Source organism: Lacerta agilis, chromosome 3 (genome assembly GCF_009819535.1).
Source record: "Lacerta agilis isolate rLacAgi1 chromosome 3, rLacAgi1.pri, whole genome shotgun sequence".
NCBI lineage: Eukaryota > Metazoa > Chordata > Lepidosauria > Squamata > Lacertidae > Lacerta > Lacerta agilis.
Window position 1 is genome coordinate 83,341,512 of NC_046314.1, and position 18,345 is coordinate 83,359,856.

The following is an 18,345-nucleotide window of genomic DNA, read 5'->3' on the forward strand; positions in this document are numbered from 1 at the left end:
AATATGGTCAGACTAGTTCCTTGGTCAAGTATTCTCTTTTGTAATATAAGATAGGACAATATGTTTCCATTGGAACTAAAGAGCTGGAAACATAAGTAAGGCAAAAGTGGCCATACATTTCTTCCTCTCTCACCTTGGTTGGATGTGATATCATTGAAGGATGCATGTCTGTGTGTGCAGGTCTGGCAGTATAAAAGGACAGTACACAACTGGTGCTGGTGGCTTGCGGTCTGTGAAGATCCAAATGCTAAAGTGCTGGGGTTTCCCTAGAAATCTGATGGGAATCAATATCTTTTGGAGCTAATGCTGTTAACCCCCATCTTATTCTCAGCCTGTATGTATAGCACCTTATAGCACTAAAATGTAATATATTTGCAGTGACGTAATTAAAAGGAAGCCAATCCAAGGTACAGACTGAAACATCTGATATGTCTTCCTGCTTGAATATGGGCCATGTATAATGGTACCTTTATAGAAGTTCCACAGAAGTATAGCCACACAAAATAATGGCTTATTTCCATAATGAAAAAAATACTGTACCCATGAAATATTGCACTAACAGAGATGCCATGGCGTAGGTCTGGTGTGACAACAGGAGTCAGATTCACTTGAATAAAAGTTTGATACTGAGTTCCATGTTGAATATTGTGCATTATACCTAACTTAGAAATGACTGTACAGCTTCAATACTTTTCCCATGCCAATAGAAGAAATTTGAGATGAACACTAATGTGCTTAAAATTTACCTATTCTTTCTGACTATCGGTCGAATAAAGGATTTGTATGTATGTATAAAATTTACCTATAGAAGCTGGCATCTTTCACATTGGTACAGGTGTGTTCTAAAGTGCTTCATATTATTTTCAAGATCATTTTTAGAGGACTTTGTTATAAATTATTCTGCCATCGTTGTGCAAAGGGAACTAAGGGTGGAAATACAGTGGTACCTCCGGTTACATACGCTTCAAGTTACATATGCTTCAGGTTACATACTCCGCTAACCCAGAAATAACGCTTTAGGTTAAGAACTTTGCTTCAGGATAAGAAGGAGAAATTGTGCTCTGGCAGCGCAGCGGCAGCGGGAGGTCGCATTAGCTAAAGTGGTGCTTCAGGTTAAGAACAGTTTCAGGTTAAGAACGGACCTCCGGAACGAATTAAGTATGTAACCAGAGGTACCACTGTAAAAGGTAGTTGTAGACTTTTGTTTTGTTTTGTTTTCCATGGGGAGACAGACTACAAGTTTTTATGAATAGAAACTTGCTTTGCCCATGAAACAAAGGTTACTGAAAGCCGATGTGCTGCCTGTGTGATTGATAAATTTAGGTTGTGCTGGTTGAGTGGAACTGTTCAAAGAACAAAGTCTTGTGCTAGGATATATTATCTTTTGCCATCAAAGGGCAAACCACTCTGTCAAGGAGCAGCAAGTCAATCTACCACAGCAAATAATTTGGCTATTACTCATAAACAGCAGATTCACCACTGCCTTCTGGAAAAAAAAACTGTTACCTTTTCCAGAACATTTCCCCTGTCGAGAATTAAGAAGAGTTATTAAATTTGGGACAACTTACGATGCTCAACACGTGTACAGAGCGCACTGAGGGAAAACTCTACTCTCTGCCTCCTCTCCCTCAACTTGTCTTTCCCTGTCTGGGTAAAATGTGATAGGCTAGGACATGATGTAATTTGTTTCAAAGATAAATTATGTGGCAATTTATTCCAAAGGACAATTGGGTGACTAATCTTCCACCATTCCTGACACACAGCTGTAGTAAAATGCAGATCAGGTTGGTTGTTTTAAAGGGGGAAGCATTTAATTTGTTTTTTTATTTCCAGCATAAGTGAGCTAGCTAATGAAATATTTGTGAGCCTCCTGGCATGTGATAACATATTTCCTGTATCTAAAAGTGTTTTGCCAGATGTAGTATTTGATTTGATTTACAAGCTCATCCAAGAACAAGATAAACGATGACATTAACTCCAGCTCTAACTATTGGCCTCCCCTCTCAGTCTTTTATCAGCAAACAGGGACTGTTTGGATTCTGGGCACCAATCCATATCTTTAAACATTTAATACTAATAAGGTGTAATTGACATGGAATTCAAGCAAACAGGCTCTATTAAGGCTATCGCTTCTAAGAAACTAACTTTTTGTGTGAAAGCATCTTGCATAGAATGTGAAATAAAGCAAAGCCCTGGCCTAATTGTGCAGCTTTACAGCATCATTTTTAGAATATTGGTCTCTTTTGTGTAAGCTTTAAATGCTTATTGATTTCCTCCAGTTCGAGGCAACTTCCATGGAAAAATAAAATCCCACATGAAGAAGGAAGGTGATGGCAGTTGGACATTAACATAAATCTGTTTTGATCAAATCAGAGTAATACATTGTCTCACCTATAAAAGCACTTTCATAAAGACAAGTATACACTGTTCCAGTTACAGGTGGGTAGCTGTGTTGGTCTGCCATAGTCAAAACAAAATAAAAATTTCTTTCCAGTAGCACCTTAGAGACCAACTAAGTTTGTTCTTGGTATGAGCTTTCGTGTGCATGCACACGAAAGCTCATACCAAGAACAAACTTAGTTGGTCTCTAAGGTGCTACTGGAAAGAAATTTTTATTTTGTTTTAAGTATACACTGTGTCACTTTGTACAATTCTATGGCCTTTGTGCGACGTTGTTTTTTTTTTTGGTCTTTGTTGCACCTTATGAAACACATCCTTGCCATTGCAACCTAATACGGTGGTGCCTCGGGTTACAGACGCTTCAGGTTACAGACTCCGCTAACCCAGAAATAGTACCTTGGGTTAAGAACAGAATGAGAACAGAAATTGTGTGGCAGCGGCACGGCGGCAGCGGGAGGCCCCATTAGCTAAAGTGGTACCTCAGGTTAAGAACAGTTTCAGGTTAAGAATGGACTTCCAGAACGAATTAAGTTCTTAACCTGAGGTACCACTGTACAGCATTCAGACATGTCTTTTGAATTCCTGTGTTCTAAATAACTCCCGTCTTGATAAATCCTGGCCACTTTTTACATGCCAAAACCAACTCAGCATGAGTTTGGCGGTCTGGCTGGAGGTTTCTGTCCCCTCCCCACAAAACACAGAAGACTCTGGTGACTGGTGAAATTCAGGATGTTTCTTTTAAAGCAAAAAACAATTGTTTTTAGGTGTTTTGCACAAGGTAAAATGTATTTAAATACAAGCTAAAGAAATGCATATTTTAAAATAAAGACGTAGTCACAGCATAGAAAACAGTATCGAATGAATTATTATTGGCCGGAACCAGAGTTGCACTTAGCAGAGTTCCACTCCACCTGGGGAGGTGATTCCCCCCCCCAAAGGGTTGGGGGCTACAGGAAGTTGCACGGGGGAATTGGGGAAGATTACTTCTTCCTCTAGTGAGGAGTCATTGCTGGATCTTAGTGCCTTCCATGAATGGAAGGAGTCCTTCCATTTGTGGTTCAGTCAATCTAGATAAACATTTTGATTTACTGATATAGATTTCTGAAGCTCCTATGGAATGCCAGGATTTGTATGAATGCAAAACTTGCATATTCCTGGCCAAAGGGAGATTTCAACTAGAAAACAGTTTTTCTGAATAGCGTATATAAATATTTTTTAAAATAAAAATTAATGAGCTTCTGTAATGAATCAGATCTAAGTTAGGGGATGTTCAGAAACCCACGGTGTTTTAGGAGTTAATGGGCTCCCCAGTTTGAGTGGCAGATACCCCTTGGGAGGCAGGACATTCCGCTCTTTAAAAGGAGGGAGGAGCCATTAGTGAGAGGAGTGTGGTGACTGGAAGAAGGAGGGTGTGGGGCCAGGTTAGGTTTAGGTTAGGTTAGGCTAGGTTAGGATCGTTGAAGATGTGTATATGTTGCTGAAAGAAAGAGTTCACACTGTTATGAAACTAAGCTTATGAAACATCACTGAAACCGTTATGTTATGTAAGAAATAAAGACCTCTTATTGTTGAGCTAAGAAAATATCGTCATTCATTTGGTCCAGAGAGTTATATAGGCTCTTGAGGAGGTGAACTCAGGGATAGGACAAAACTAAACTGAAAGGGGATAGTTTGTGTCTTGGAGTTCCCTCAGGAGGGGCTAGCGGGCGGAAACCCTGGTATTGCCACAGAGTTGCTAAGAGGGCTTAGCTAACTGATATAGTGAGGGGATCTAATAAAGAGAGACCCCGAACTGTAGGCAAAGGAGAGGTTAACCCCTGAAGCCCAGAGCAGAAGATATAACCGGCCACGGCCGCTGGACAGGAAAACTTCCGTTACTAAGAAATTCCCAGAGTATTAATCAAAGGGAAGGGAAACAACAGACGGACCTCAGAGGGACAGGTGGGGTGCATTGTAGTTTGACCCAGAACACCTGATTAAATATTCACTTAGTAACGAGGGGAGAGTCTGAAGTGGAGGTTTGTCGCAGCTTCAAATTCTGGTAATGCCACTTTTAAAAAGTAAACTCTTAAGTTTTCTTAAGTAAATTATCTGAGATTATTTCTGTGTTTACTATGGCAGCAACAAACTTTAGTATCTTTTGGTTACCTCTTAGCTTCTGAGAGTGCCTTGTTCATTGTCCATAGAGAACAGTAGACACCAGATCATTTAGATTGTAACTTATTTACTGACATGGATGCCAACCAAATGCTAATTTCTATCGAGTGGGATGTAAATTATTCTAAGAGAAATGCCATGTGGTTCAGGAAATACGTTCACTCTCAAGTTACAGAGTTCAGATCCATGAAGTTGTCACTTGCTGATTTTCTGAGAAACGTACAATAAAGTGAACTTGCTTCACTTTTCTAGTAGAAGAGCAATCAGTGTCAAAATTCATTAAACTTGAAGCCTCTGTTAGTCAGAGGCTGGGTTCAGATGTAAAGCAAATCCATGGTTTGTGCAAACCATTGTTAAGAACTGTATCATTGTTTGATCATCTACATGTATGATAGACAACCAGTGCTTGTCTGCTTTTGTTTCCCATCTGTTCAGGACCAAGCTTAATAAGTCCACTTGAATCTCCAGGAAGGAAGTAGAGATGAGGCACACACAACGGACACAAGGCTTGTTTATATCTCGGCTTCATAAGCCAAGATACATATTTGTGCAAACTGAGCCATTAAAAGAAACCATAGTTTACCTAAACAAGCCATGCACATGATTTCTGTACATAATCAGATATGTAACATGAGAATCCAAAAATGTGTTAGAAGCAGCTTGAACTGCTTCTGTGTCAGTACTATGGTTAAATATACATTACTGAAAGCTGTCAGGGGGAAATACCAGGCAAGGGCTTTCTACTGGTTGACACTAATAAAGGGTTGGGTTTTGCTTTTGTTTTATGTCATCTTCCATCATTATGTGCTTTCTGGTCTTGGATAGGGCAAGTTTACCGCTTCTGCACACTGGAGGGCACGTGGCTGCTGGAGGAAAATTCTACCATTCCATGGAGGAACATATCTGAGTGTATGGCTACTGATGAAGTAAGTGCCTAAGATTTTGCTTGAATAATCACTAGCCAGTATGCCTCAGAGACTGTAACAGCAGTAGTAATGGTAGTGATGTTTTTTTAATGTATGTTTTCTGTTACAGGTAATAAAGCATGCTACCCACTGCTGGTTGCTTGAATTCAGGTTGTTTCAAAACTTCAGTGGAATTGAAACAAGTAGCATGGGCATGGCATTATTTGGCCCTGATGTTTATCAGGGCTGATACTAATTATTGCAAGCAGTATAGAAGCTGCAAATGTTGACGGAAATTGCTTGCACATGTGACCATAGGGGGGAGAAAGCAAGAAAATACACTGACAATGTGATATAATTTTGAGTGGTTTCTTCCTTTACAAGATACTTGTGAAAGGCGATGGGAAATGGATGGGGTTGCAAAACTCATCTTTTTAGCAGTTTTGTATTTTCATTTACATTGCCTTTAGCTGGGCAACATTGACTTAGACTATTATAATAACCACATGGACTTTTAGGGAGGAACTCTGTGAACACGCATCAGCTTAAACCAAAGGATTTCAATATTCAGAAGTTTCTAAAGTAGTCTGTGTTGCCCCACAAAGTTTTGCAACAAGCCAAAGTTGTTGTTGTTGTTTAGTCGTTTCCGACTCTTCATGACCCCATGGACCAGAGCACGCCAGGCACTCCAAGCCAAAGTACTTGCAAGCAATTTGTTGGAAACTTAAGACTTAAGAAAGCTGAATGCAAAGCCGTGTAAATGTTCCTCATCACATGAAATAAATTAGGGGCAGTCCAGTGGAAGTCAGATAATTACTATTGAACATAAATAAAGCAATTCAGAGTTTGCAGCATAGCCCAGTAATCTTCACAACAACTCTCTGTGAGGTAAGGTTACGGTATATTGGGCTGAGGTTAAGAGATGGAGGGTTGCTTAGAACCACCTTGTGATCCTCCACAACAAAAGTGAGATTGGAAGAGGTGATTTCCAAGCTCATTTTAGACATCATGCTACATCAGCTTTTGTCTACAATTGTTTACTGGAGGGGTGAGGTGCATGCTCTCAGGGATAATCTTCTGGAGGCCAGGAAAAAACATTATAAGGGTCACTTTTCTTTCTCTCTCTCTTTTTCCCCATGCATTGGGCTGCTGAGGGAGAGATAAGCCATTTCTACTGCAGGTCTGAAGGGCTTTTGTCCTTCCCCCTCCCTCTGGGCTCTTCCAGCCAGCATGAAATTAGACCATGTTACCGACCGCAGTCTACATTGCCATGTTACAATTATTCAGCAGAAGTGGGAAGAATACAAATAGAGAACAGGGCAGGAGAGAAATTCTGCAAGTTTGAAGTGAGGTTAATTAAAATGCAGGAAATCCCCAAGCTTGCTTCCCCATCTATTTTCTCATTCTTTTGAATGCCTGTGACATAGCTGAAGATGATGTTCGGAGAAGTTGAATTGCTGTAATACAAACCACATGCAGGGACATTTTTTGTCTCCATTGGCTGTTTAAAAGATTATTTCGCAGTTGTGTAGAAAGCTGCCAACAAGACAGATGCTTAACGACAGTGCTTGGTCGTTTGGCACCTGTCTCATTTCCATAAAATAGAGTGCTTTGGGGGGTAATGATTTAGAAACCCTGAATACTTTGTTGTGTCCTGAAATGTAAATACTGGTTTTTATTTTCCATTTTCGACAACCCCACCAACTTATTCTAACACAGTTTAGAGCCATAGATAAAAATAGAACTCAGAGCAATCTTTAGATTTGGGTAGGGTGAAGGTGAAGCTCCTCGTGTGGCTTGTCTGTAGCTGTCCTTGAGCATGAAATCCAACTGGAAAGATTGAAGCTCAGAGGAATGGTCACAGACTAACAATTGGTCCAGGCAGAGCTCATTAAAATAAATGGTAGTTCTGCCAGTGACTTATGAATTTCACCTATAGTTCTGCTGCTCCTGTCTTAAGTTTGTGCCCTTTGCAATTTCAAACTACCGGTAACTCCATACATTGGTTTAAAGTTGGCTGACACATGTAGTTACTGCTCTCCCTTCTGTTTTGAATTCTTCTTTCCTTTTCCAAATCAGTCTTCCCTTTAAAAACAGCAACACCCCTCCACACACAAGACATTTGGGTGGCATATCTCGTATACTGCCAGCTCACGTGGTCCTGGAGAACTTCCCTTTTCCTGTGTGAGAGGAGGCAGCACTCTGTTTGTACAGGGGACAAAGCACCACTCCAGTATCAAGATACAAAATATAAGGACCAAATTAGGCTCAATAATAGACTTCCCTATTTGGGTTTGAGTTTCGTTTTATTATTTTCATGTAATGAGTTTTTAAGCTTTCAGGATAAGTTATGCTCCCAAGGCACATTATCCCGAACAAAAAAGAACACATGGTTTTGGGATCCCCGGTACTGTATATTGGACTTGATGTTTGTGATCTGTGCTACTTACCTATGTTTTTGTATAAGATTGTTGGCTTTGCAGTTCTGTTTATCCATTGAACTATGCCTTGCATTGACCATCTGCTCATCTTAGAGGCTTTTGAGGAAGCTGGGTTGTCCAATAACTATATCCTTCCATTGTGTTCTTATGTTATCTTCTTTTAGGACTCACCAGAAAGCCACATGCTATTCCTTTCTGCCATCTATACCACTGGATATGCTCTTTCCTTCTCGGCCCTTGTCATAGCAACTGGCATCCTCCTGGGGTTCAGGTAACCTTGATATGCCTACAAAGAGTAATGAACTCCAAATTGTAAATAGCATTTGACTAGTACTTGTGTGCACTAATGATGCCTGTTGCAAAATTTCAAAAACCTCAAACCCTTAAATGCAGTAAAATTGGAAGTTAAAGGCAGCATAAAGGTGAGCTTCACATAAATGGTGGAAGAGTTTAAAGAGTTTGTTGTAAACTATTATATAAATATAGTGGGGGAACTGCGGTGCAAGAATAGAGTGCCCAAGTTCACTGTGTTATAACCAATAGTGATAATATTTTGCCTTCATTAGTCAGAACCATATTGGGCTATCACTTGTTCTTGATGTGCTGCACATCAGAAACAGCTGGTATTTGTGCTTAATAGAGAGACATAAACTCTCCTGCTCCCCCCCCAAGAGGTATTAGTTTGATGCTATAGTAACAAATGTAAACTCTGAAATTACTATTAACTCAGATATGGCTGAACTATCGTGTAGGAACATTTTGCTTTGACAGAGCATTTTTATTTTGATGGAGGGACAAAACTGCCTTGCTCTACTGCACATTTCCTTTCAGATGGGGTTTGTTATTAGGTTGCAGAAAGGCAAGGGAGAAGAAATGTTTGAGATTCTTGAATAAAGTATTGCTGTTACATTGATAGTGGGTTCTAGTTACTGAGTTGAACTTTTTTCTTTTTGACAGGTTGTGATTTCTGTTCTCCTAGAGCATGACTGAGATTCATAATGAATGTTCATTGTTACTTATTGTGAGCCTAGAGGGAAAATCATGCTCCCACAACATAGTTCTTAAGTGGCATATCAGTATAGAGGCTTATCTTGCTTTTCAAACAATAGGTAGTAAATACCAGAACTTCTCTTGTTGGAAGCTGATGCTTCTGCCACAGCCCCCTGCAGAAATTCCCAGTGCACAGAAAGCTAAGGCATGCCTCTCTAAATGCATTTCTTTATCTAAAGAGATTTGAAGCTCAGTATAAAAAACTCTGTTCTTTAAATCCCTCTCCCGTGACCATTTTAGTAAAAATTCAAAATAGTTCCCCACTTCTACACATCTTTTTTTAGTCTAAACGTGGTTTGGAGCTTTTCGGGGTGAAGGCGTTATAAGTTTTCCTTTGCCTTCAACATAAGAAGAAATGCCTGCAGCTCTTCCTGAATTATATGCCAAGTGACTCATTTGCCCACTTCAGTTTTGAGCAGAGTCCTCTTGTTGTTTGACAATTGTTCCAGCCTACACGTTTGAGTAACTTAAACATCATGATTATTTTTCAGGCACCTGCACTGCCCCAGGAACTACATTCACTTGAACCTTTTCACCTCATTTATCCTCCGTGCTATATCCATCTTCATTAAAGACTCCGTGATAACATGGATGTATAGGACAGCCCCTCGTGAACAGCAGTGGGAGAGTTTATTCTCTTATCAGGTAGGGGGATGAGGCCAAAACACCTTTAGTATCAGTGATCCTGTGACTCAATATGTTTGTATTTAACTTTCCATCTTCATTTGAAGGAAAAGGTGCCCTGGGATGTCTTGTTAGATTTGCACACTTCTAGGTGTTTGCTCTCAGTGCTAGTCTTCCAACTGTCACAATTTCAGTTGTGAATGATTTTTCTGATACAGTGGAAGTCTCCCTTGGTGCTCTTGTTGTATAAAACTTTTCCACTGTGCTCCATTTTATTTGTCATTTTCTTTCCCTGAGATGAGAAGGAAACAACCAATTATTTTGCTGACAAGTGTGTGTTGAACTATGTCCCCTTAGCTACTATTCCAATATCCCAACAAACATCTAAAAATATTCCCTCAAAAAACCAAAGACTACATTGGGAAGGGTACTAGAGTTTTCCCAAAGCAGAAGGTCTGGGATTCCTGAACAGTTCTGCCTTGTGCCATTATTATACTTGGTAAACAAATCCACTTTGGTTTGATATTTGAACTGTGTCACCCCCAAAAGTGGGAATTCAGTCATCTCTGTTCCCTGATTTTGTGAGGACTGACCACCCCTGCTTTTACGCTGATTGGTAGCTATGAGAAATGGCTTGGATCCTGAGAGACACAAAGAGTAGGAAGTTGCCACAGGGGACTTGCCTGCCTCCTGCACTCCCTGAAAAGTCTCTCTGAAGAGTTGGAGAGACTCTCTTGGATAGTGTGGGATGGGGCATGCAATGAGAAAATGGAGAAATTGCCAGAATTGAGCAGAGGTCCCTAATACAGGTGGGCTCCCACTTGAACAAGGTACCTCTGTCTAATTTTAGATGACTTCCTCACCAGCCCATCCCGCCATGTTTAACAGGGCCCTCCGACCCTCTGAATAAGCTTTTCATAGACAGGTACATAGGTGTATGTACACACATACTTAGGGGATGTGGTGGAAAAGCTATTCTCCTGTTGAATTTGTTCTCTTTTGTTCAAAATACATTTGACACTCTCAGAAGGTTTTTTTTTAATGTCATTTCTAGCCAAGTACTGGCTGGGGGAATCTGGTACCTGTCATGTCACATGCACTCCTGCTTTTGCTTACTTGTCTTTCGTATTGCATCCTTTATTCACTAATTTCTCTGTTCTCCTGTTTCAGGAGTCACTTAGCTGCCGCTTGGTCTTTGTGATGATGCAGTATTGTGTGATTGCCAACTACTATTGGCTGTTGGTGGAGGGAATGTACTTGTATACGCTGCTAGCACTATCTGTTTTTTCTGAGCAGAGAATCTTTCGGCTCTACCTTTTCGTTGGCTGGGGTAAGTGAGTCTCTCCTCTCCCCCCCACCTGCCACCATTTTAAATGAAAAGGTGCATTTCTCTGCTTGAGTGCTCTAGGATAAATGGAATTGAAGCAGGAGCAGGGGGAGCATTGTCTTTTGCAGTAAAAGAAGTACTAACCATTTGATCTACTTTCTTTTCTCTTTTTGCTCCTAAACTCAGATGCATCTTTAAAACAACAGCATAGCCATCATTTTTATGCTTGTGTTAGGATCTTCTTCTGCTAGGCTTGGGATTGCTACTCTACCACCCATCAGTGATGAGGATGGTCTTATTTTAAGAAGCATGCAAAGGGGCAGGGTGAAGCTGCTCTCAAGTGGGCCACAACTATAGCCTTTCTTGTAGAGGACATGGCATGCTCTAGCTATGCCTTTACTTTCAAGGAGAAAATAATGTGATTCTTTGTGGAAGAGAGTGCTCAGCTGAGCATTTCACAATACTCATTTCCAAGGGAGTGTATGAAGACCAGCAAACCAAATCTCTATTAACCGCGCTATGATTTTGCCAACCAATTGTAGTTCCAAGTGGCTTTTGCCATGAAAAGGCTATCTGCCTGGTAGTTATATACATTGCAAAATTGGGACTGAAAAGGCAAGAAGTGTGTCACATATATCAGGCACATTCTTAATATCTGCTTGTCAAACTATTATGAAGTCTCTGTGATAAATTATCCATTAGCCTTTGGAATTCTTGAAATGTGATTATTATAATAGTGACGCCCAGCGCAGAGCTCAGTCACAAATGCAAAACTTTGGTAATGATCTTGCTGCTTTATTTTAACGTTCCTAGCATTTGTGGTTGTGCCAGCAATGTTTGCTAAGAGCTCTGGAAACAGAAGGCAGTGCTTAAAGAACAGGACTTTCTGTGCTTCTTTCATATCTTGCCCCCTCCCCACACACTATCCTGAACCTGTTCAATAATTTCATAATGCATCCGATCACTTGCTACCAGATTGAATTAGGAAAAATAAGGACAGTGTCTGCTAATTTTCCTTATTTGTATCATTCTAGCTTATACCGTGTTGATTCTAGTTACGACGATTTTCTGCATGGATACTTAAATGTTTTAAATGTATTTTGACTGAATCATATGTATGAAATAATCAATGCACATTAAAGATTATGTTGGAACAATAAACCACATAGGGTTGCCATGTGTCCTCTTTTTCCAGGACACATCCTCTTTTTCAAGGGTAAAATTTGAAACAAATTGCATTTATTTGCTTTGAATGGACGGCATAGTGTCCTCTTTTTTGCTCTTCAAAATATGGCAACCCTATTATAGTGGAGAAAATATTTATATTTACTGTTTTCCTTTTTTAGAATGCTTTGAGAGGCTGGAGACTTGCATTTTAGACTTTCCAGTTATAAGTGCTTTTGTTACCGAGCACCCTTTTCTTTGTGTTCTCATTTGGTTTGGTTTTGAAAGTATAAATAGCGGGATGTTGTTAAAGTTCTTTGGTTTATCCAACTGTGTGTTTCATGAAGTTTAGATAATTTGCAACACAGGCAGTGTATACAAAACAAACAAACACACAAATCAGTTTACCAGCATGCAAGACAACATACATAAGTGGAACCTCCTGAAACTTGCTATTCCAGAATATAATGAGAAATGCCCACTTTTCAATAAATGTATTTCATAGAATTGTAGAGTTGGAAGGGACCCTGAGGGTCATCTAGTCCAATCCTCTGCAAGGCAGGAATCTCAACTAGAACATACATGACAGATGGCCATCCAACCTCTGCTTAAAAACCTCAAAGGAAGGAGAGTCCACCACCTCTTGTGGGAGTCTGGTCCACTATCAAACAGCTCACTGTCAGAAAGTTTTTCCTGATGTTTAGTTGGAATCTCCTTTATTGTAACTTGAATCCATTGGTTCGCATCCTAGCCTCCAGAACAGGAGAAGACCAGCTTGCTCCATCTTCCATGTGACAGCCCTTTATATATTTGAAGATGATTGGCACATCTCCTCTGTCTCAGGCTAAACATAGTCAGTTCCCTCAACTGTTCCTCATAAGGCTTGGTTTCCAGACCCTTGATCATCTGGGTTGTATTTGTACTCCTCACATGTTCCAGCTTGTCAATATCCTTCTTAAACTGTGGCACCCAGAACTGAACACAGTACTCAGGTTGTGGTCTGACCTAGGCAGAATAGAGTGGTACTATTGCTTTCCTTGGTCATGAAACTATACCTGTGTTAGTTTGGTGTCATGTGCAAATTTCTTGAACCTTCAGTACTTTCATTCAAGTCATTTTGAACAACAACACCCCACTTGTCACTTTTTTCCAGGATGACGAGGAACCATTAGTGAGCACTCTTTGGGTTTGACGAGTTAACCAGCCACAAATCCACCTAACAGTTACCTTGTCCAGTCTACATCGAGCATGCATGCTTTTATAGTCAGGTCATTTCATCATAATTGCAACAGTTCATCTATGAATATCCAATCTGAGATTAAAGGAGCTGTATTGGTTCTTGCCGTACCACTCAATTACATTCCCTGCATAACCTGGCAGCAGTGAGTAGATTAGCCACTATCTCTGAATCAGTCTTAACAACAAGATTTTTAAAAATAATAAAACAATGCTACCTTTTGGTCATGTGGTATCATGTAGACTGTCATTGCAGTAATCAAGAATAGTTAGCATAGTTGTCTAAACATTTTGTATTGTTGAGATGTCTAGAATATATGGGGGATGGGGCACCAGAAAGCATTGAGTTGCAACAACAACAGCAGCTTAATACAGCTTAACCTGCATGGTGTAAAATACCACTGAAATTGTATTTCACAGATATGTTGCATTTTTAATGTCTAAATCGCTTTGGCAAGGTTTTGCCCTTTTGCTGGTTCACCTTGTGGTCTGAACATTCTGGCAAATGAGTTTATTGGCAAAATTCAAAATTCATACAAATGATCAGTTGTAAATTATTCACCTAGCTCTACCAAATGCACAGTGATATATTGATGATAAAAATATTGTGCTCTGTTGAAGCCAATAAATAAATATAAATAATAAAGAGCTCAGATAGAAGTGTCTAAAGCAATTCTGCCAGGGGTGTTCTAATGGCACTTTACAACCTACAAATTGTACAATTATTTAAAATCCTACAAAGCAGAAAGCTGACAAAATGTTGTACCTTTTATAAAAAAAATTGTCTGACTTTAGACATTTATCTAAATAAATGGAAATGGGGGGAATTAATAGTCTGTCCAAACCTAGACAGACCTAAAAATCCATAATGGGGAATACAGCAGAGCTCTGTCTGTCTTACTGCCTGAAATATTTCTGATTGCAGACTCAACTTAGCAATACTTGAAGACAATGGTTGCAATGCGGGAAGGGATCCAATATGCACTCTGAGCAAATGCAGTCTAGTTCTCTGAGAGCCAAGAACAGCACATTAAAATGGAAGTCTGTGTATGGGTTTAAAAGAGAGAATGGGAAATTATCCTTGTCTTCATGGGACGTTGAATCATGCCCAATTACATATTTTTTCTGTTCAACAGAGTTCTTGTGACTTTTTCTTACTAAGATAGTGCTATAAAAATGCTTTCTTTCTCCAAACCTTTATTAGATATATTAGATATAGACCATCTTAAAACATCCATATACAAAAATTTCTCTCGGACTTGATTGGTTATATATATATATATATATATATATATATATATATATATATATATATAATAAATAATATCTTTCTTATCTCTACTTATTTCGTAGATGTGGAGGTTTGCTGAGGTGGGATTAAGCAATTGTGACTTGGTTCAAGGAACAGATTTTGTTCTTCTTGTTTAGTTCTAGCACTGACTCCAAGATCAAACTTATGGTCACATCAACACCATACATTGAAATCACTCTTATATCACTTTTAAACTCATGACATCCCCAAAGAATTCCCAGCACCCTTATGGACTACAGTCCTAAGATTGTTTGGGGAAAGCTGTGATTGTTAAAGTGGTATAAGACAGCTTTGAAGGCATGCCCTGAATGTGGCAGGAGGCTTATTCACACATTACTGATTTCGTAATACTGGCTTGCGTTCCATAATATGGATACATGGATTTAATCCATAATGAGACCACAGGGAAAAAAACACTGGCTCTCTTGTCTTGCAGCACATTTATGCACTGTGTGTATAGATACTAAGATGTGTTTAGTTGCATCGCACATTGCATTGTACAGGTGGGTATAGACAAAAACTATAATGAGTGCTTAATGGAGTGTAGTGTGAAAAGTGACTCTTGGCTAGTTTTTAATATAGAAAATAAGATTTTTTTTTACACCTTCATGTCTTCCTTCAGCTTTTAGTGAGTGACTAAAGAACATGCTTGGGCAGTTATAACCAGGTGAAGAGCTAGATGTTTACTTTTATTTTATTTTATTGTGGTATTCTTGTGAATGAGTTTTGTATGTGGGAAAATGAAAAGTGACAGTGGGTTTTTTTGCTGCTATGGCAACTCCCCAGTGGGGAAGACCTTGCACAATATCCAGCAGGTTGATCTTATAAGTGCAGCTCCTCTACAGCGTTGATGGATTTCTTCTGGTTTGGCTTACACGACTACTGGTGCTAATCAGAACCACCTGAGTAATTTATTATGTCCTAGGTTTCCCTTTCTGTTATCTCCCCTAGCTTGTTAACTAATGCAAATTACTTTTGTGAATGAATTGCTTAAACAAGCAGCAATCCATACGTCACTTAGAAAGGTTTTATTGCTTATTGCCTAAACATTATGGCTTGTAATCATAACTTTGTGCTTAAGTTGTGCACTTTTGTTCACTCTCCAGATAATGCAGAGCACTGATGTGCCATCCTATTAAATTTTAGGAATAAGAGTGGTAGGAAATTGTGTTGTCTTAACCTTCCATTATTTCTCAGATTCTTAAATAGAGGCGACTTTCAGGTTATGCGAAGCATAGTAGCATGGAATTTAATGGAATATTTTTCTTATGCCTCTTAGAGACACTTCCTCAGTGTTCATGATTTGCTCACTATGTATCACAGCTCCCTTTATTATGCAAGTGCTCCATGCTTTCCCTCTTTACTATTCTATTATTGCCCTGTTCTGTAGTTTGAATAGAATGCTTCTGCATGGGCAGTCATTGACTTATTCCTGACTGGGTCATGCACGTAACTTCTAGAATTATTGCATGAACAAATGACAAATCAGTTGAGAGAATTGCTGGATAAAGTTACATGGGTAATATGTTACAGTGCAATTGTTGTCACTGTTATTTATTAAATTTGTATACTGCTCTATACCCATAGAGCTTAGGGTGGTATACAGCACAAACTCTTACACATCTATACTCAGTTACAGGTAGGTAGCCATGTTGGTCTGCCATAGTCAAAACAAAATAAAAAAATAAAAAATTCGTTCCAGTAGCACCTTAGAGACCAACTAAGTTTGTTCTTGGTGTGAGCTTTCGTGTGCATGCACACTTCTTCAGATACACTGAAACAGAAGTCACCAGAATTCTATATATAAGGGTCTGGTGACTTCTGTTTCAGTGTATCTGAAGAAGTGTGCATGCACACGAAAGCTCATACCAAGAACAAACTTAGTTGGTCTCTAAGGTGCTACTGGAAGGAATTTTTTATTTTTTATTTTGTTTTGACATCTATACTCAGGCATTCCATTCAGTAAGGCTTGGCCAGGAAATGTCTTGAACATAAATCATGGTTTCAAAATATTTAGCATTTCAGCTAATGCTAGGTAAAGTTCTGGAGTTCTATATGTAATCAAATTTAATTTTTATTAGTTCAAATAGCACTGTATAATTTTGCTTATGGTGAATTTGGATTTTTTGGCATCTTGAGGTTAGGAGTCTACCTTTGGACCTGTTGAGTAATATTGGTGAAATAGCATATTTTTGAATAATGACTTTGTTTAGGGCTACTTAACTGAGACATCTTCATTAATATTTTCCTAGAGTACACACACACACACACATTGTCCTTCTGTAGCTATGCAGGTAAATGTAACAGAGCACTATTCCCAGTGTTCTCCTGCAAAGTACTAGTGGTGAGTATTCCACAGCTATGAAGTCTAAAGAAATGAGATGAAAAGAGGAGTCTTAAGCCCAAAACAGAGACTACAGTTTAATTTTGATTCAAAACACATTTGAAATAGTTTCCCACAAGGGAAGAAAAGGCATACTCAGTGACTGTCCTCTTTCTGGTATCTGTGAAAACCTGGACTGCTAACTGTTTTTAAAGATACTTCAGCTAAATGTTAATAAACAGCTGGTGGGTGGGCAATAGCTTTTATGTGCATATTTACTGGGCTATGTTGCATAAATGCCAGTTTGGATTTGAGCTTTTTTTCCCCTTTTGCTTTCAGCATAAATTAAAAGTCTGTGGGTTTTAAGAAAAACATACTTCAAAAATCTTTACATCACTTCTGGATTGTAAAAATACATGTTTCCATTCGCAAATCTAGAGGGCTAGTGAGTTTTCTAGCTAACAAAGGTGTGTAATGAATTAAGCAGAATGGAAATTGTGGGGAAACTCTGTTTGCTGCATCTCCCTTTGCTGGTTTATTTTCTAATTCCATTCTTCCTTAAGACAGTCCACACTTTTAAAAATGGACAAAAATGATTGCACAATACAAAAGGTAATGGTATCATATAAACTGCAGCTACTAGGAAGCTGTCTTTGGCCACTGATAATTTTCATTATAAGATTCTGAGACCACTCAGCTGACCTGCACCAGCTAGCCGTCACTTTAAGGCCCATCTGTAGGCAAAGAAAGAAAGACTATGGCTACCTGCATACAGAATGAAACCTGACTTGGAGAACCATATGACACTTTACTGTAGAACAACATAGAACAGTTCATATGCAAAGAGTTCTCAAGGAATCTCTCTTACCAGGCAACAGAGCAGTAGATGAAACTTGGTGTTAATAAGCACAAATTAATACACATTAAAGCAAATACGTTCAATGCCATACATACACTGATGTGTTCTGAATGCCTGAAACTACTGAGAAAAGGCACCATGGCTATTGTAGAAACCTCATTGAAACCATTAGCACAGTGTGTGCACTGCAATGAAATAGGCAAACATAATGTTAGGAATTAGTAGCAAGGTTGAAAATACTACTATGATTATGGAAATCTATTGTATGTGTGCTTCTAAGATAGGGGTATACATGCAGAGATTTTTATCCATTAAAGGGGGCTGCAGTTCCCCCCCATCAATTTTAATACTGTGTTAAACCCTCCCTTTGGTCTCTCTGTGATCCATTTTGTGTTTCCAAGTGTACTTGTAATGGTGCAGACAGTTTTTCCAGCCTGTGACAGCCAGGAGCTGCCTGGTTATTCTCTGAGGGTACTTATCCATTGTTAAATTGTGATATTGTCTAAATTGATCACCTTTCAACAAATCAATATGGATTATTGGAACT

At 39.1% G+C, this 18,345-nt stretch overlaps 1 protein-coding gene across 1 annotated transcript in view; it reads left to right on the plus strand.

Annotated features, from left to right (window-relative positions):
• Positions 1-18,345, plus strand: part of GLP1R (glucagon like peptide 1 receptor) — a 96,742-nt gene that overhangs the window by 51,117 nt on the left and 27,280 nt on the right. The window contains exons 4-7 of the mRNA XM_033144582.1: positions 5,383-5,483; positions 8,068-8,174; positions 9,445-9,598; positions 10,748-10,907. Coding sequence (XP_033000473.1) covers positions 5,383-5,483; positions 8,068-8,174; positions 9,445-9,598; positions 10,748-10,907 — 522 coding nt within the window. The remainder of the gene's footprint in view (positions 1-5,382; positions 5,484-8,067; positions 8,175-9,444; positions 9,599-10,747; positions 10,908-18,345) is intronic.